Below are 18,996 nucleotides of genomic sequence, written 5' to 3' on the forward strand. Positions count from 1 at the left end.
CCCGCGTGGACCGGGCGGCCCCCCCGCCATCTCACCGGAGGCTTGCTCCTCTGGGGAGGATCGCTCTTCTGCAGAGAGCGGCTGGCAGAGAGCGGCTGCGGGCAGCACGGGCTGGTGCCCGGCGCAGAGCGGGTGAAGGTTTGGCAGAGCACCGCTGTCCTGGGTGAACAGAGGGGGGGTCCACAGCAGGGACCCCCACTCTGCAGGGGCAGGGTGTGCTGGGGGCTGCGTTGGAGGGTGCCATGGATGGAAACCGTGTGGTGAAGCCATGTTTGTGTCCTTGAGGGGACGCAGCTCCTCTGTGGAGGGAGCAGGGATGCCTTCCTGGCTCCTGCGCGGCCTCCGTGCTTGTTGCTGATGCCGGACACGCAGCCCCCGCTCCGCCCGGGCTCTGCCCAGCCCGTGGACATTGGTTTGAGGTTCAGGGCGATTGAGGAGCTGCTGGGAGGCACCTCGGGCTTGGAGCTGAGGATCCAAAAGGGCCAAACTGGGGAAAGGTGTAAGGGTGACATCCAGAGTCAATGAGCACAGAGCATCCCCCACCTCAGCAAGTCCTTGCTGCCCCGGTTCTGCTTCCTCCTTATCCCCTGCTTGTGTGGAACCTGCTCCCCGAAGCCGTGGGGAACACTCATTTTGGGTTGGGATGCCTTTGCTGTCCTGGAAAACTTTGCAGCGGGAGCCTGTTGGGTGGTGTCCTGGGTGTTCCAGTCCTCGTGAAGCTCTCCCGTGGTGGTGGGGCTGTGGTGGGCCAGCGAGGGATGCTGCCCTGCCTTGATCGTTCCTCTGGTGCGTTGGGAAGCTGACAGCAAAGCTGCGCAGATGTCCCAGCATGGACATCTGGGTTAGGACAGGTGGGGCTGTGGTGAGGAGCAGCTGGGTTGCGGTGAGGAGCAGCTTTGCCCTCAACAGGGTTCTTCCGAGTTGGACCCATTGCCAGGAGTGGAAAAAATCGTCAGGAGTTGTGTCTTCCCCTGCCCTGGCTCCCAAGCGTTTAGGAACGTGAGTTTCTCCACCTTCCAAGAGGCTTTGTGATCTGGAGTCGCTGCGGTTAGGAAGCTCCCGCTCGGGCAGCTGTGGACGTCCCCGGTGCCGTGACTTTGCCGGGCCCGGTTGCAGATTTGCTTCTGCAAATCTCCTGCGGTCTCTGCCCTCCAGTGAGGAGCCCTGGGCAGAATCTCTCTCTGTGGGTATTTCCTGACCTTCAGGTTGTTTCACCAGCTTCAGCAAAGTACAATCAATGTTTTTTTCCTGGCTGAGTTGATACGAAGGCTCGGATGAGGGAGGCAGCCCCAGCGCCGCGGCGTTTGGCCGTGCTCCAGGGGAAGACCTCGAGGCGATGGCTTGCGGCCGTTTCGCCTTTCTGGGTGAGTGAGTCCTTTATCCCCAGCAGCAAACGTCGCTGCTCCTCTCTCCTCCAGCACGTCACCGGTAATCTCCAGCAGGAACCATGGCCGTTGGTGGTTCTTGCGCTGCTGAAGCAAAGGGAATTCCCTGGGACTGTCCTCCCCGAGATGGGAGGGGTTGTCCACACCCTGGCCAACCCTGTCCCCACCCAGCTGTGCCGCAGGGACAAACGGGGAACGTTCCTGTTGTGGCTGGCTTGGTGGTGTCAAGAAACCAACTGGAAAGCTGAGTGGAGATGGTGTGGAAGCAGGGCCTCTCCGTGCAGATCTGGTGCTGCTCTTCCCAGCAAGGCATTGGACCGGAGCTGGTGGAGATCTGAGAGGCTGCTGGTCGCTTCGGGAAAGGCATGGGCTTGTGTTTCAGTTTATTTTGGCTTTGGGTCAGCTTTCCCTCGGGCTCCCAGGGGAAAGGCGAAGGGCAGCACTGGTCCTCACGCCTCCCTGCCCCGGGCTGGAGAGTAGCGTGCTGCCGGCAGCCTGGCACTGGAGGATGCCGAAGTCTCCAGCGAGTGCTGTGTTTGGAGCAAGTGGAGGAGGATGGAGGGGAGGCAACGTGAGGATAATTTGAAAAATAATCGGAAGAGCACACGCTGCTCTTCTGTTCATTGTGATGGGCCCCGCAGGGCTGCGGTTCTGCTTTTTTCTGGCCCTTTTAGGATGCTTTTCTGGGTGCTGCACCTGTAGGTGACGCTCCTCGTTCAGCCTCCGAGCTTTCCTGGGGCCAGAATTTCACCGATAACCATAACCACCGACAAGCCAAAAACCTTCAGGGAGCGAAGCGAGGGATGAGGAGTTTCCAGGTGCTTGGTCGGTCCTGCTTGGCCTGCGCTGGTGCTGCGGGGCGGGTTGGACGCCCGTCTCCAGAGCCGGTGTCGGCGCTCCGCTCGGGCGGGGTGGCAGCGAGGTGGTTTGGGCGCTTTGCGCGATCCTTTCTGCTGGCACTTGCTCTCGTTTGATTGTAGCTGGGGCTGTGTCTCCTTCTCCCCGCGCTTTGATTTGGGGTAACTACAGCAAATTACATTGCTTGAGATATTTTTATTTTACCTCGCGTCACGGAAGCCTGAGTTGGTCCAGGTCTCTGTGTCCTGGGCGCGGAGGCCGTGCCGGTTGTGGGGATATGCTTACTGGGGGTGGAGGGAGGTAATGAGTTTTCCGTCCTCTGCGTTGGGTGTGCTTTCGCTGCGCGTCACTCCTCCGCGGCTGCACCACGACGCTCTGGCTTGGAGGTCCTGTTTGAAGTCCGCAGCCTCAGCCGAGGATCTGACCTTCCATTCCTCCGTTTGTACAGGCAGGAGGAGGAGGAGGGTGAGATCTTCCTCCCCACCCCACCAGCATCCTGGCGTGGCCGTGAAAGCAGCCGTGGAGCAGGTGAGGGGCGTTCAGCTCAGCTACCAGCCTGACCCAGCAGCCTTCCCCCTTTCTCCTGGGCTTTGAGGCATTTATGTAATTCTGCACAGGGATAAAAAAAAAAAAAAAATGGGCCACGCTGCGTTCGTGCCTCCTGCCTCGAGCCGAGCGTGCCAGCGGGGATCGTTACCGCAGCCTCGTTAAACGGGCAGCGATGGGCCCTGGCAAAGGATGGAGCCTGTTCATCGCTGAGTGGTGCCGTCCCTGCGTTGGGGCGTTTTAACGGTCTGGGACTGTGGGGCTGCAGTGGGAAGAGGGGTTTTGTATGGGGAGAGGAGGGGAAAATGGGAGCGGGAGGGACTTGGGGTTAAGTACTGCCAGGGACAGGCAGGGAGATGCTTCTGCGCTTGGCACAGTTTTTGCAGTCTTTGTAAACAGATAAAATGAGCTTTGGGAAGCAGTACCCATGTCTGCAAACGGTAAAATCACAGATTTGGCTTGTGCCCTTGCGTCCCGCGGAGGTAATGGTGGATTTGGTGTAATTAGCGGTGGCAGATGCCTGGCCCCTGTCTGCCACGAAAGCCGAGCTGGTGTGGTTGCCTCCTGCTCCTGGTAATTTGATAAAACACCGTGATATATTGTAAATTGGCCATTAAAGACCGACCTGGCTAGCGATCAGATCCCGGATGCTCCGGAGAGGTGTTCCTGTCTGTGTTCTGGAGCGCGGGCGGCTCGCCTGGCCCGGGAGGCCTGCCGGGATGCTGAAGGAGGGCGCGGACGCGTGCCTGGAGAGAGCTGAAGCTCTGGAATGGGAAATACGTGGCTCCGGCCAGCGTGCGTCAACACCACCGCCGTCCCGTGCCCTCCCTGCGCGCCCGAGCTCTGGGCGGCGTTCGGCCCGGCGCCCGTGGTGCGTGCGGTGCCGTGGGACGAGGGCGGTGCCCTGGGTGGACCTGCTGGAGCAGCGTCCGGACCTCACGGCTGGAGAGGAGCGGGGTGCAGCCCCATTGGAGGCAGCGGCGGTGGACGGAGCCTTGCGAGCTGGCAGCCGTGTTGCTGCGCGGTGGGTCCCGTGAGGGCTCGTGCTGGATGTGGTGGCCGAGGAGAGACGCGTGGGAGACCATGAAAGGGGATGGATTGAAGCCTCTGCCCAGGGCTGCCCTTGGAAAGCCGCGGGGAGACGGCTCTGAGCAGCAGCAGCGGCACCGTGTCCCTCTCCCAGCGAGCGGCCGGGTGCTGCAGGGCGCAGCGTGCTCCGTCCGTCGGAGCACCAGCTCAGGACAGGTACAAAGACCGCGCTCGCAGCTCAGGGGGAGCGTGTGCTGCCGGGGACCCAGAGCGCCTCGTGTGTGCCCAGGCTGAAAGGCTCTCTGGAAATTCTTGGAGCATTTCAAACAGGAAGAGGGCCTTAGGGAGGCCGTGGTTGTTTTCCTTACTCGTGGAAAAGTGGCTTCAGTGTTCTTGCTGGATCTTTTCCAGTTGACACGTACAAGGTGCCCGTGGTGTAAGCCTGTGCCCATCGCAGTGGTACCTCTGTGTGCCCTCCTGAGACGGAGCCCTCCGAGTCCTGCTTGTTCCCGTTCCCTTCCCCTGCCTGTCACCTCCGCCTGTGCTGGACGCTTCCCTGGTGCTGTGCGTCTTTCCAAAGCGCTGGTGCTGTCCCGCCCGGCTGTGCGGCTCAGTCGCTTCCCCTCAGCTGGCTGCCCGCCCTCCTCGGGAAGGTCTGGGTCGGCTTCCCGCAGGTGCTGTCAATCCTGGCTCTGTCACCCCTTTGTCCTTGGTGGCCAGGAGCCGTGTCATCTCCTGTCATCAGCGGCTGCTCCTCGTGTTTGTCAGAGGTGTCTGTGCCGTGGGGGCTCGGGGCTGGGTTGCAGGCAGACCGAATGGTTGCACTGGGAGATGCTGCCCTGGTGCTCCGTCAGCCACCTGTGTTTTGCTCTGTGCCCTGTTTCCCAGCAGGGCTTTGATAGGATCGGAGAATGGTTACAGTTGGAAGGGACCTTCAAAGCCCATCCAGTCCAACCCCCCTGCCAGGAGCAGGGACATCTCCAACCAGATCAGGTTGCTCAGAGCCCCGGCCAACCTGGCCTGGAATGTTTCCAGGGATGGGGCATCCACCACCTCTCTGGGCAACCTGGGCCAGTGCTCCACCACCCTCAGTGTAAAACATCTCTTCCTGATGTCCAGTCTGAATCTGCCTCCCTCTATTTTAAAACCATCACCCCTCATCCTGTCACACCAGGCCGTGCTCAAGAGTCTCTCCCACCTTTCCTGCAGCCCCCTTTGGGCACTGGGAGCCGCTCTCAGGTCTCCCCGGAGCCTCCTCTGCTCCAGGCTGAGCAGCGCCAGCTCTCTCAGCCTGGCCTCACAGCAGAGCTGCTCCAGCCCTGTCAGCATCTGCGTGGCCTCCTCTGGACCCTCTCCAACAGCTCCACGTCCTTCTGATGTTGGGAGCTCGATTTTCTTCTCCTGCCATCCCTGAGATGAGTGCGCTGTGGAGGATAAGCCTTGTCCCTGGGCTGTGCCTCCTTGTCCCATGGCATCCTTTCTGGGTAGCTCCATAGCTTGATGGAGCACCGCGCTCTGCTCCGCTGCTGCTTCCACTCCGAGTTGATGGTCCTTTTCTGTTCCCCAGATTGCTGGGGCTCTTGCCTTAGAAATACAGCTTCGGTACTCGGAGGGCGCTCTCGTTGTCCTTAGTTGGCCCCCGGAGCAGTGGACTCGATAGGAGCCACGGCTGAACACCAGTCTCGGAATGTACAGCATTTGGAGAGATGTAAACGCGCCAGGAACCAAACGCAGGCGCTCACCTGTCGGGGCAGTGCGGGCCGTTCTCCTTTCCCTGCGGCCCCGCGAGGTGGTGGGCTTCAACCGAGGCATCCCCGAGGTCCGCGCCTCGCAGCTCCACGGTGTGTCTCCGCCTGGCTGGCGTGGGGGACATCCTCATCCCCGACTGCCCCTGTCCTGGGAGAGGAGCTGCAGGCAGGTTTTGCTGGTCCCTGTCACTTTTTAACGCAGGAACAGAATGGTTCTGTTCTGTTCTGCTGAGGGAGGGGAGATGAAGGGGCTGCTCCGTGCTCTGCTGTCTCAGTGGTTTTCGGGCGCACCTGGAGAAGCCTTGGCTGAACTTTGAACGTAAGGGTGGGCTGCAGGCCGCCTCTCGGAGCCACGCACCCCCTGTGCCCTCAGCAGGGGAGTGGTGGGATGGTCTGAGGAAAGGCTGTGTTACACTCGCCGCTCAGTTTTGCGTTGGTTTTCTGGTTCGCTGTCACTCCGGTGCTCTGGAGTTGCAGGGATAACCATTCCTGCTGTGCCCACGATGCTGATGTGGAGTTTTCCACCCTCGGAAGGCGTGATGATGATTTTGGATACCGACTGTCACTCTCCCTGGTGTCTTTGCCCCGTTCCCCTTGGGTGAAGTAGTTTGTCCTGCCCACAGCAGAGTCCCGGTGAGGTCTGGTTCCGGTGAGGGTGCGTTGACACTGTGCCTGGCTCCCGTGGCCACACGCGGGATGGGGAGGTTTGGCGCGTGGCCCTTTCCCAGTGGTACCAGCACACCGCTCCCGTGCCACCCCCCGTCACCCAGCCCCGCACCAAATCCTGGTGACGGCCACATGAGCCCTTCGGACACCTCTGCGGGGTGCTGGGTCGCTCCTTTGCACCGCGCTCCGCTCGGGGGACGCGGTGGCTATGACCTCCACCCCGGCAGAGCCGCCAGTGCAGCGGGGGGAGGCGGGAGGTGCCCCTGCTGCCGTGCTGGCGGGTTAGCTCGGTCAGGGGGTAACCATGGAAACTGTTTTTTTTTTTTTTTCCTCTCCATCCCTCCCTTTGCAGATGACTCCGGCGACGAGGAGCCCGCCTCGCAGTCAGACAAGAGCGAGCTGCACGGCACGTTGAAAACCCTCTCGAGTAAGCTGGAGGATCTGAGCACCTGCAATGACCTGATCGCGAAGCACGGGGCGGCCCTGCAGCGCTCGCTCAGCGAGCTGGAGAACCTGAAGCTGCCGGCGGAGAGCGGCGAGAAGATCAAGGCAGTGAACGAACGAGCCACGCTCTTCCGCATCACCTCCAATGCTATGATCAACGTAAGTGCTGCCGGCTGAGCCGCCGTGGTCGCGAGGAGGCAGAGGGAGAAGCGTTTTTCTCCTCCTCTTCCTCCATCATCCTTCCTCCATCATCCTTCCTCCCTCCGGCACGGCCCCGTTTGCTCCCCGGGCACCAGCTTTCCGCGAGAGCTGTGTTCGCTCGTGTGAGCGCGGCGCTGGGGCACGGCCGGGGGCTCGGTGCCGGCTCCGCACCCTGCTGAGGGCGCGGGAAGTTGGGAAGGTGCATCCCGGGGAGCAGGCACAGGCACGTGTAACCCCTCGAGACGCAGACCTGCTGCATCCTTACGGCGTCCTTTCCAGGCTGGCTGCTCTGGAATAGGACATTGTGGATGTAAAGCCGGGCAAAGCGGAGGCTGGGGGTGCACAGGGGGTTTTGGGGGTGCCCTTCTGGCTGGCGCAGCAATTCAGAGCCCGTTGCCTGCTGTGGATCCAGACCCACGTCCCCCAGCGCTCCTATCCTTCCTGACTTCCATGAAGCCGCCCGTGTTTGACACGACCAGCGGATTTAACCCCCTCGGGGTCCGGGAGCTGCGCTCTCCCGGAGCGGTTGGTTGGAGGTTGTGAGGCGTGTGCCGGCACCAGCGCTGCTCCCTGCCTCGTGCGGCGTGACGGTGCTTTCTGATTATTTTTTGGACAGCTTCTGTTTGGAGTGTGGATCTGCCTCCATCGCAGGGAGACAGGCCTTCCCGGGGAGCCTGATTTTCCCTTAGTGGAAGGAAAGAGAGAGTAAAACTAAATAAAATATTTAAAGGGAAAAAAAACAACCAAAAGCCTAACAGAGCTGGAATAACACACGAACACAGAGCGCGGGGAGTTGTGAATGGAGCAGCACTATCGCTGTGCTGACCCAGCCCTGACAAAAGGAGGTCGTGTGGTGATTCACGGAGCTTTTAAAAAATAACAATCATCCCCAGCGGGAGCCGGAGGGCACTCGGGAGCCCCGCGATTGCAGCATCCTCCCCGTCCCCACTCGCAGGATTTTGTAGTCATGGGGGAAAAGAGCTTCCTGAGCTGGCATCTTGATTTTGGAGCGGCGTTGGGGGTGCCTGAGCAGCGCTCTTGCCGTGGAGAGTTTGTTGAAGTTTTTTGGAGCGGGGGCGGCAGCGTGTCGTGAACGGCGCGAGGTAGCGGCGGGGGTTTGCTGCTCGGAGGCAGACCGGCGATGGGACGCGGGCGGGGAATGGCTGGGGAGAGGATTTTTTGGGAAGGGATGAGCGGAGTAGCATTTACTGCGTCCAGCCTAGAGAGGAGGAGGTTGCGGTGGCTGTGGTGTGGCAAAAGCTTGAGTGAGGCTGTCTGGGTGGTGGGAAATAGTGCAAAAACTGCTGTACAGGGACAAAATGGTAAAAACACGGCTTGGCCAAAGCAGGTGAGAGGGGCCAGGGAGGGAGTGGGGCACGTGGTTTCAGGGGGATGTCAGAGATCTGCTTTTAACAGCGTCCTTGTGTGCTCCAGCCCGCGGCTGGGCGTCTCGAGGAGGCGTCCGAGGGGAGAGGCTGTGATGTGGGAGCAGCAGGATGGGGTGGTGGTTGCGGATCTCCTAGCCTGCTGGTGAGCCCGTCGTTCCAGGGGGAGGTGACAGAGCTGCGGGCGGGGGACACTAACCCCCGTGAAACAGTGACGCTTTGGGGACAAGAAAGGAGGAGAGCGAGCAGGGCAGGGGTGTTGGGGCTGGGAGAGAGGGGGGCTGAAGCCTGACCACCCTGTTGTGGTGGGCCGGTGCTCCCGGCTGCGTTGTCACCTGTTCCTGTGCGGATCCCTCTGCGTCTGTTCAGCGTGCGGTGATGCCTTCTGCGAGCTGCTGCGCGGACGCTGCCCAGGGAGTCTCCCGTGGGGTAGGGAGTGGCTTTGTGCAGCCAGAGCTCCTGAAATCTGCTGTACCAAAACACAAAACGTCGCTGCAGGGAAACGCGGGGACTCCAGCCATCTCCTGGCAGCGGGTGAAGGTACGGCCTGCTCCTGCTCCTGCCCCGCTGTCTCCCCGGGGCTTCTCGGGGCCATGCGTCCCGTGGGAGCACAGGGATGAGCTGATCAGAAGAGGAAGAAATTTCTTCTTGCAGGAGAAATTAAACATCCCTTGCCTGCCGGCTTTTCCCCAGTGAGGTCCCAGCCAGCAGGTGCAGGCGTGGGGATGCTCCACGTCCGTGCTCTGCCCTGGCCGCAGCACCAAACCTCACGGATCTGCTCCCACTCGGCGTGGCCAAATCCTGCCTTCCGGAGCATCGCCTCTGCCCGCGCAGCAGCAGTCTGCTTTTGCAGGAGATGCTGTGTCTCACGTCCACGCCTGGCGATGGTGACGCGCAGCGCTGCTCGTTCATTGCTGAGATCGCACTACCTTCACTTCTTTTTTTGGTTGCACCCCTGAGCAGTGCAGAGGGGTTCAGACCCCTGAGCCGCCGGCTAGGACAAACCCCCAGGAGCTGGGGCTGCCCCTGCCCTCTTCCCGAATGGTGCTGGGCTCTGCGCTTGGGTCCCGCTCCTGGCTGGGACCTGGCCGGCGCACAAGGGCCGTGACGGGGCTGGGCTTTGCTGCCCGCAGCGGGAAGGGATGGATGCTCCAGGCCGACGTGCGTGGTTTCCATCCAGCCGCCTGTGATCCGATTATGTAAATGTCCCCGGAGCCGCGGGGAGCGGCAGCAAGCAAGTAGGAATAAATAAATACATATGTAAACGGAAGAGCTTCCCTGCGAAGGTGACCTCGCTGCGTGCTCTGGGTGCCTGCCTCGGCCGGCTCCGCGTACGTCTCCTCCGGCTGGGGCTGCCCTGGGTGAGTGATGCTCGGGATGACGGAGGAAGATTTGGGCAGAGGCAGAGCGAGACGTGCCGGACCTTGGCGTTATGGGGGAGGATCTGAAACACGAAGACAGTGACTGTTGCAGGGCTGAAATTTAAGCCTGGAGCTCTGCGAGCCACCTGTTCGCTCTGCTCCCACCTGAACCTCACGTAACACCACGCTGGGCGAGGTGCGCGGCAGAGTTCAGCTGCGCCGGGACCAAGGTGCCCCGTGGCAGCAGGGCTCTGAGGAGCGACGAGGAGGAGACGCAGAAAAGCAAGTCGCAATCTGCCGTGGAGGAGTGGGCGGTACGTAAAAATAAGGAGCAACAAATAAAACGGATAATTGGAGGCACAGAGACGGAGAGTGCTGTGCTGAATTGCGTAGAATCCTCCAAGCAGCGGGGGAAGCTCCTCTCTCATCATTTAGCAGCAGACAGCAGGCAGGAGGGCCGTGCAGACACGCTGAGGAAGCCGGTTTGGGCATCAGGAAGAGCTCACGGTGCCATGGGGGTTGCTAGAAATGGGCTTTTAATGGGAAATGGGCTTTTAATGGGAGAGGGGTTTGCTGCGCCGCAGCGTGGGGGCGGCTGAGCTGCGGGTGAGCGCGCAGGAGCTGCGCTCTGCTCTTGGCTCGCTGTGTGCTTCCGTAAGGGACGTGGGGACGGAGAGCAGCAGCACCTGGGCCTGGCTGTGCGTTGCTCCTGGTTCGTTGGCCTTGTCCCTCGAGGTTTATGAGGAGCACCACGCTGGTGGCCGCCCAAGCGCGTCGCGCAGAGGGTGCCAGCGCCCGCTTCCCCAGCGGGGTTTCCTTTCCTGCAGGAACGAACATGTCTGGAGCGCTGGCATGTCTGGAGACATCAGCAAAGAGCATCCTTCCACCTTCTGTCCCTGCAGGGAGGGCGTTTTAAGTGTGTGAAACACAGCGCTCGCACCAGAAGTGACATCGCTCACACTACGTGCTGCCTCTCCCCGGGGAAGACGCCGCGGGCTGCTCATTTCAGCCTCTCCGGGGTGCCCAGCGGCATCCCAGCGGCTGCACCTCCAGCCTCGCAGTGTTTCTCCCTGCCGGAGCCCTCTGGGGCCGCGCTCCGGCTCCGCAGCGGTTACAGGGTGGCCTTGTGCCACGTGCCGATGGCTCAGGGAGCAGCCGACCTCTCCCCGCAGCCGCGCTCGGCTCCTGGAGACTTTTCAGTGGAGGCACCCACAGATGGGTGCTGTTGGGTGGGTTTGTGGAGGGTCTGGGTGCTGGAGCCGGGGGTTACGGCTGCTCCCTTGGTTTATCTGGAGGCCTCTGGGGTGTCAGTGCTGGAGCGAGCTGCCTTCCCACATCCCAGCTTCCCTGCTGGTTTTGTGACGTGCTGAGCCTCCCGTGGGGTTGCTGTTGTGATTAATCCGTGCTCCCAAAACTGTTTCCATATTAAACCAGGATGACGCTGAGTGCGTGCTCTGAGCGGCATCGGGTTCACCGGAGCGGCCTCCAGCCCGGTGTGTGCTTTCGGGTGATTTTTTTCAGCGATGTGTTAACCGCCATCTGCGTCTCCGTTTCCTTACAAAGCTGCGGGATGCAGTGTTCCCGGACCTCGTCCCTGGGGCCCAGACGCTGGGGTGACCACACGGTCGGTGTGGTGCTGCTGGTGCCAACCGGGCCGGGTCCCAGTGCGGGTGGGCTTGCGATGCCGTCCCTCGGGGTCCCTGAACCCAGTGTGACAGGGGCAGGACAGCGGTCCCGACCTTCCCTCTGCCCACACGGCGCTCCCGGCAGCGGGGATGGAGATGCTGAGCAAGGAGGGAACAGCGGCCTTCTGGGCTGCTCCCAGTTTACCCCAGTACAGCCAGTGGGGCTGGAGGAGCTCTCCGCCCTGCGCATCCTCACACCGCAGGGGTTAATCCGGGCACTGCGGCGAGCAAGCGGTGGCTTCAGCCCCTGGATTTGCTGTGTTAGCGGCAGGGATTGCCCCCAGCTGCCCTCGGCGGCCCCGAGCCCTAAAATCAGCGCAAACCCCCGCAGTGGGGCTGGGGTTCTCTTCCCTGTGACTGTTGCGATGGTGGTCACGCAGAAGGAGCTCGTTCTCACGTGTAACGTGGCCTGTGTTAATTATCCGTGCTGTGCTAACGACACGCGTGCTGATAACCATGTCACCGACCCAGAAAACCCCTGGCCTGGGGATTACATCTCCAGCCCAGCCCTAATCCCTGTCGGATGGGAAGGCTGCGGCGAGGGCTCCGTGTGCCTGAGGCGTTCTCACCGTGGGTGCGCCGTGCTGGTGAGTGAGTAACCCCGGCCCGTGCTCCGCTGTTCCTCGGGGGAGGTGGTGAAGGTGACCGGGGGCACCCTGGGGTCTGTCCCTGCCCACACAGCTGCTGGAGCGGGGCCGGGGCCCAGGGGAGCGGAGACGCAGAGCCTGGGAGCGCTGGGAGCTGCCGTGTCTTTCTCTGAAACATTTTGTTGCTTTTTCACATGTAGAGGTGTGAGGGTATCTCTGATCAGATCAGGAAGGCAGTGCCTTCCTCCGGCTCCCCTCATCGTCCTCATTCCCAGTGCTGCTGGGTCCTTCCAGCTGGATTCCATCCCGCGTACAGGTGCTCGGACCTCGCGCTGTCTGTGGGGCCTCCCTGCCTGCTGGGACTTTCGACTGTGCTACTGCAAACAACCTGCTTCATCCTCACCGTGCCTTGGGGCTTCTCACCTCTCCTCCTCTTCGTTGTGGTCATCTGACCCCAGGAGCCTTCGGCCTCTGTCCAGGAGCTCCCCTTGGAGCCTCGTGTGAGAAGATGGATGCCACGTTGTCGCCAGCCCCGCGGATGCCTCTCGCCGCTCTGCCCTCCTGGTTTTCCATCTGAGAGCGATAACTTTTTAATTGCAGCTTCAGGGGAGAGTTTGGAGCATCTCTGCCCAGGCAGCTGCTGGCTCAGTGGGGCCGCGTGTCGCTGGGCTTAGCGTGCCGGGGACGGGGATTGCGCTGTCAGCAGCGCGTGACATCGATCTGCCGAAGCGTGAGGTGGCCCAGCCGGCATCACCTCTGGTGTGAAACGCAGCGCCGTGACCAGGTGAGCCTTGCCCTGCCGCGGGCGATGCCCTGCCGCGGGCGATGCCCTGCCATGTCTGTGCCTGCTGGTTATTGCGCCTTGGGGCGGGACGGGCACACGAGGAGGGCAAAAAAAGCCTCGCTGGGTTAATCCCTTTCAGGATTCTGCCCCTGGTACCGTGAGGGTTGTGTATCTCTCGCACAGAGACGCTTCTCTCCAGCTCCCTCCTCCAGCGTCTGTCAGACAAGAAGGCACTGAAATGGCGGCCCCGCTCTCCTGCAGATTTACCCAGGAAGAAGTTACAGCGCTGGGAGAGGAGTGGGGTGAGCGCTGCTGCTGCTCCCGGCGGCTCCTTCTCCTGCAGCAGAGTGGTTTGCAGAGGCACTGCGCGAGGCTGAAACCGAGGTACTAACCAAAGCGGCTTCCTCCGGATCCCGGGGTCGGAGCTGCCCACGGGCAATGCCAGCTGCTCGCTCCACCGCAGCCGCCTGCGTGCGGCTGGGGCCAGATGCTCTTCCAGCCTGGAGCCTGCTCCGTCAGGCAGAGGAGAAAAGAAGCAGCCAGCCAGAGCCTCGATCGATCTTTTTGTGAGAGCCATTCCCAGGACCGAGCTCTGCGAGCGCCCCAGAGCTGGGACCAGGCCTTGGGGCGCACTGGAAGTGGAGAGCGGCCGCCCTCGTGGTGTTGGCTCTCGTGCTTTGCAGGCTCCATCGAGGGTCCCCGCGATGCTGTGGTGGTTTTGATGGTTCGGGCAAGTGGAGAGGAAGGAAGGAACTGCAGCAGCTGCTGGGAGGCGCCTCCCTGAGGGGGAAGAGCCGATGCCGGGAGCTTCCCGGGAAGGTGATTTTTGGCACACGCGTTTTGGCTCTGCTACTGACCACGTGGGTAAGAGCATCGGAAGGAAGAGTCGAAGACACGAGCACTGCCGAAGGAGAGCAGCGAAACCCTGCAAGGGCACAGCGTGGGGGCTCTGCAGCAGAAGGTCACAGCATGAGGCCTCAGCTCTCCCTGGGCATCTTCTGTCCCGATCCCGGCACATCGTCGGCACGCTGCGCTGCCCCGCCGGACCCTCCGACCCGCCAGTGGAGCTGCTGCGCGCTGCTTGGCGAGGTTTGGGGTGAAGGGGGCAGTGCTGCCGGCACGCCGAAGCATTCCGCAGATGCTGAGGTTGTTTTTCCGCTGGAGAGCCGTGCTTTGGAAAGCAGACCCTGTCTCTTTCCAGGGCCGTGGCTGCCGCTGGCATCACTCCGTACCCTGTAGGCTGATTCTGCTTCTCAGAGCCGCAATGAAAATGTCCTTTTTTTGTGCTGAGTACGTGAAGGTGGTGGATTTGGTACGTGAAGGCTGCACGGGTGCGGGATTAGAGCCCGTTAACACAGCCGGGCTGGCGGATTTGCTCTCATTGCAGGAGGTGATTACACGTCTGTGTGGCACTCGCCGCGGGCAGGGTCTGGCCGTCGTGTCGGCTCCGGGCGCTCTTGGCTGCGTTGGACCCAGGGTGCGGACGTCTTTGAGGAGCCGCACCCAGGGCGCGGCGTGTTTGGTTGGCTAAGCAGCACCAAGTCTGCCTCGTGGCAGGGAACGCTGGTGCCTTTGTGGCATTGAGGCACATGGCCCAGAACAACACGATAAATTAATAAAAGTCCCAGAGATGCAACCGTGAGACCAGATCCCACTCCCACCCGGGTGTAGACGTCTCTGTTTCAAGTCCGCAGTCTCCAAAGAGAAACGGGCGCTGCTGGGGCACGAGGTGCCGCCTGGAACGAGCCCGTTGGTGGTTTTGGGAGAGCTTTGGGTGAGGGCTGGGGGTCTCGCTGAGACGCTGATGCTGGCAGCTGCGGGTCACCGAGAGGTGGGCTGGAGCCTGCTCTGCTCTGGTGTGTTCCCACTCCCTGTGGGGGGCACTAATGGGATTTTCCACGTCTGCGCGTTTCTGTGGCAGCCGTTTTGCCGGGACACAGGGCTCCTTCCGACATAACACTTACAAGCATGGAAAGAAAAGCAGTAGGGAGTGGGATGGCTTTTGGCGTCAAACCCCCACACCTCGTGTCGCCACCGTTTTTTCTGCAGTGCCATCATATTTTTGGGGGTGTTGTGGCCCTGTGGCTCAGCCCAGCACCTTTGTTCAGACCCTCCCTTGCCCTGCCCAGGGAGAAGCGGCTCCCACTGTGCCTGCGTCCTCCTCCTTCGGGCAGCCGGGGTGCTCGCGAGCCAGCTGAGGGTCGCGCCGAGGATTTTGGGCAGATTTGCTGTTACTTGAGCAGGCTGCGTTGGTCTGGATGTTTCCCTGCGCTCACGGTGTCCGGCCAGCCAGAGGAGCAGGAATGGCCCTTCCCTGGCGGGGCTGTTCTGCGTTACGCAGCAGCGCAGATGTGTCGCGGCGGTTCGATGAGCGCAGGAAGGAAGGGAGCACTTATCTCCAAGGCACCAGGTGCGTGCAAAAAGGCAAGGCGCTCTTTCCCCTGCCGAGTGAAGTGACGGCTCTTGCTGCGTAATTCACCGTTGAAAAAGCGATGACGGAATGCATCTGGCGGTCTCTTTCTCTCACATTGCTCCTGGATGAAGTGGTCCTTGTGGTTGAGACGCAGGAGATGTCGCTCCCAGAACAGCTGGCGCTTCCCTGGTGGGGCGTTTTCCTCCCCGAAGGCTGGAATCGCAGAGCTTCTCGGGACAGGTGAGCCGGCGGGTTTGAGCGGTTCCCTCAGTGTTCATCAGCGTTGCTTGGAGGTGGCGAACGCTCAGCCTTGCTAGGACTTCCCCGAAAGCTTGTCATCCCCCATGGTTCAGACGGTGGGGCAGGAGTCTGGCGTGGCCTGACGCTAGCATTTACACTTTCGAGCTAATTAACTTAATCTCCATGTTCTTTGTGTCTCATGTTGAGTGTTTCCTCCCGTTGAGGAACCGGCAGCGCTGCTGCTGTGCAGGGTGCCCGCGGGTGTGTGACACACCACGCTGACAGGACACGGCTGACCTCGAGCTGTCGTTTTCAGCCCCGTAAATAATCTGCGGGCTGTTAATGCTGGTCCTGTTAGCCTGCCACAAGCTGTGAAATCTGGTATATTTGCCGTGACAAATGTCTGAAAGGCGTTAAATTGGCGGTGGCTGCTCAGTGCAGGGGGAGGCCACCGAGCTGGTGGCACCAGATCTCGCCTCCTGCTCCTCAGCAGGGTCCTGGTGGCACCTCGCCTCGTCCTCCCCGGGGTCTGCAGGAGCCTCAGCAGTGCTTTTCCAGGGAAACACGCTCTTCTGGCTGCGCTGGCCGTGCCTCCCTGTCTTGATGGTGATTTACGTCCCCACCGTCCAACGCTGGGTTAGGACCTGCTGCAACAACTTGCCCCGGCCGTGGAGAGGCGGGAAGCCACCTCTGTCCCTCCTGCCACCCGCTTGCAGGTGGTGCTGGGCTTCCGCGGGGCCTTGCACCCGCACCACGGCCGGACAGAGCGTGCTGTTCACTGTGGTCGCTGGTGACCGGCCAGAACTGCGAGACGGGCGATGAGCGCCGGCCAGGGCGCTCAGGGGTGACCGAGCAGCGCTGCCTCCGCCTTAATTCTTTTCCAACCAGCTTGCTCCTGGAGCAGGAGCGCGTCTTGGCCGCTGCTCTCCGACCGTGTCCCCGCCTGGCTGGGCCGGGGGTAGGAGCAGCCCCGTTGTGCGGCACCGGAGCGAACGCCATCGCTGCCCAAGCCGCGCGTGCACCCAGGCGCTGCTGAACAGTGGCAGCTGGGCTGTGGCAGCGATGGCTCGGGGGGGACGTGGCCATATGGGGCGTGACGCGGTCTGCCCTGCGCTGCAGGGAAGCTGTGGGGCGGGTGGGCTCTGCCAACGCTGATGAGGATGGCTGCGGGAAGGCTGCGTCCTTCTGCCCTGGCCCTGCGGCTCCCTGGGGAACTGCTTTTCTTGTGCTCTCATCCTGCAGCTGGGGGCCATGCTCTCCCTTGCCGTGTGCTCGTCCGGGCGCCCCTGCCCGCCGACCTTTGCGAGGACGGTCCGTGGCCCCGTGCCGGCAAGACATGGATCGTGTCTTGCTTACAGCCCCGCTCAGGTTCAGCTGTAACTAAATTTAGCCGCCGCTCTGTAAGGGTTTTATAAGCTGGATTTTGAGGCGCTGCTCCTGCTCGGCGTCTGCAGTCGTTTTCACCTTTGGAACACCGAGCCAGGGGATTAGTGAGATGAGTGAGCCATGAGCTGGGATGCTGGGGTTCTAGCTGGGTTCGTGTCCCCTGCCCTTGCCTTAATCTGTGTCAGGACTGCTCCGTGGCAGCCGCCCGCGTCCCTGGGGTGTCACCAGTGAGAGGTCACCGACGGGGGCCGTCCCTTTGCTCCTCGGCGGCCGCCTCCAGCGGTGCCGGCTCTGCGGAGAGAGGATCGCCGCTGTGGAAAACCACTGCCAACCTTTGGCCCGAGTGGTTTGCAAGAGCTGTCACAGCTGGGGACCGTGCGACGCGTGTGAGCGGTGGAGCAGGAGCTCCAGGCTCCCCCGGGGTGCTCTCAGCCCGTGTTTGAGGTAAGGGGGGAGCGGAGGGGATGCGGGCGGCTCCCCAGCCCTTCGGCCCCAGATTCTTCCGAAACAGCACAAGGCAGGGGACGACGAGTGTGAGCGCAGCCCTTGAGCAGCTGGTGGGGGCTCCAGCCTGAATCCCGAGCGCTGTCTGAGCCGTTGCGGCAGGGTCAGTGGCACAGGAGGGAAGCGGAGCTGGGATTCGTTCTGGCGTGGTGCGGAGCAGCAAGCCAACCCCCTGTGAAGTCAGGGCTCCCTGCGCCAAAGCAGCACGGTGGCTGCTGGCTCCCTGCAGCACTGGGGGTTCCCGACCCACTGGTGCCAGGGATTTGCTGTCCCTGCTTGCAAACATCTGAGAAAACCGGTCGGAGGACGGTGGGGAGATCCCTCTTTGCAGTTGCTCGCTCTCCGTTGCCGGGATGCCCGTGGTGCTGAGCAGACGCTCGCTAACAGTGCCTCCAGGGACCCCATCCCACGTCTCATGGGGACGGGGACAGCGTGCCGCGAGGGGTGTCGCTGGAAGGGGACAATCTGGCCAAGGGGAAGGTGCAGCTCTCTGGGCTTCTGCAGCTGTAGCCAGAAGTTAGGTCACGTCCTTCGGCGGAAGGCGGCAGCTGGCGGCGTTTTAATCGCTGCTGTTGGCAGCTGGGCCCTCGGGGACGTTGGGCCGCGGCCGTGTCTGATGTGCCTGCTGCTTTGTCTCGGGGAAGGTCATCGCCACGCTCGCTCGAGCCGGTGCCCTGAGAGTCAGCGCTGCAACGCAACGGCTGCTGGTCCTGGTTCATCGTCCAAGGTGGGGATGGCCAAAACAGCCTTGGCCAAGGTGGGGTGGGTGTTTGAGCTGCTGAACGGGGCTGGGGGTCCCTGCCGGGCCGTGAGCAGGATGGAGCTGAGACCCGGCTCCTCATGGACCGCGCGAGCGGCCGAAGGGGTTGAGGACAAACAGCTGAGCGTGAGATCCGGGCTGAGCTTCGTTCCCTTTGTTACCGGCCTCCCCGGGGAGATGCTCACGTCTGAGCCGCTCACCCCCAGCTCCCTGCAGCCCCGGGGAGCTCGGGGGCTGGCGCTGCGGTGCTGCCCCTGCACTGGGGGTCTGGGCGGGTTTTGTCTCAGGAATGAGCTCTGTCGATGGAGCCGGCGGTGGAAAAATGAACCCTGAGCCCTGTTTAGTGCTGCCCTCGTCTCCGGTGAGCAGCCCTGCGTTGTCTGGCTGTCGGAGGTGAAAAACCAAATTAACGGCTTTGGTTTGCGTGGGTGCTCCAGGAGGTGGGGAGCTGGGCGTGGGGGCTGTTTCTCGCAGGACGTTCTCCTGTTGCCATCTTCAGCATCGCTGCTCTTCCAGCGAGCAAACGTGACATGTGCTGGGTTGGTCCCGGTGCTCTGGGGGGTGCGGTGGTTTGGATCAGGCTGCGGGCAGGGCGCTCGTGCCGGTGTCCGAGTTACAGAGGAGGAGGCTGCAGAGAGGTGGCAGCCACAGGAATAATCCCTGTGCGTACCCTGGCCGGCCCCTAAATCCGCACGGACACAGGTTGTGGGGTGCTGCCCGGAACAAGCACCGTCCCAAGCTGCTGCGTGGAGGTACCGCTGCCCTCGGGGTTGGGGCGGTGCGATTCCCATCCTGGTCGTCCGCCCGAAACCTCCCTGTGCTCGGTGGGGAGTGGCTGCAACGCCGACCGCTGCTTCGCCCTCATGTGGGGTTTGTTTTTTTAAATTTTTTTTAAAAATATGGCTGTAGGTGAAGCCTCTCAGTGCAGATTTCCCTTTGGGATACAGCGTGGATGCTCCGCGAGGCTCAGCAGCGTTGGGACGGGAGCGCCTGAGGTTTTATCTGCTGTGCGTT

The 18,996-nt window shown here is 61.9% G+C and overlaps 1 protein-coding gene across 9 annotated transcripts in view; it reads left to right on the plus strand.

Moving 5' to 3' along the window:
- The window catches only part of OSBP2 (oxysterol binding protein 2), a 104,196-nt gene that overhangs the window by 66,127 nt on the left and 19,073 nt on the right, over positions 1 to 18,996 (plus strand). For all 9 annotated transcript variants that reach the window (XM_086761314.1, XM_086761315.1, XM_086761316.1 and 6 more), the window contains one exon: positions 6,585 to 6,835. In XM_086761314.1, coding sequence (XP_086617440.1) covers positions 6,585 to 6,835 — 251 coding nt within the window. The remainder of the gene's footprint in view (positions 1 to 6,584; positions 6,836 to 18,996) is intronic.

This window comes from Chlamydotis macqueenii, chromosome 17 (assembly GCF_036417535.1).
Source record: "Chlamydotis macqueenii isolate bChlMac1 chromosome 17, bChlMac1.mat, whole genome shotgun sequence".
NCBI classification, from domain to species: Eukaryota; Metazoa; Chordata; class Aves; order Otidiformes; family Otididae; genus Chlamydotis; species Chlamydotis macqueenii.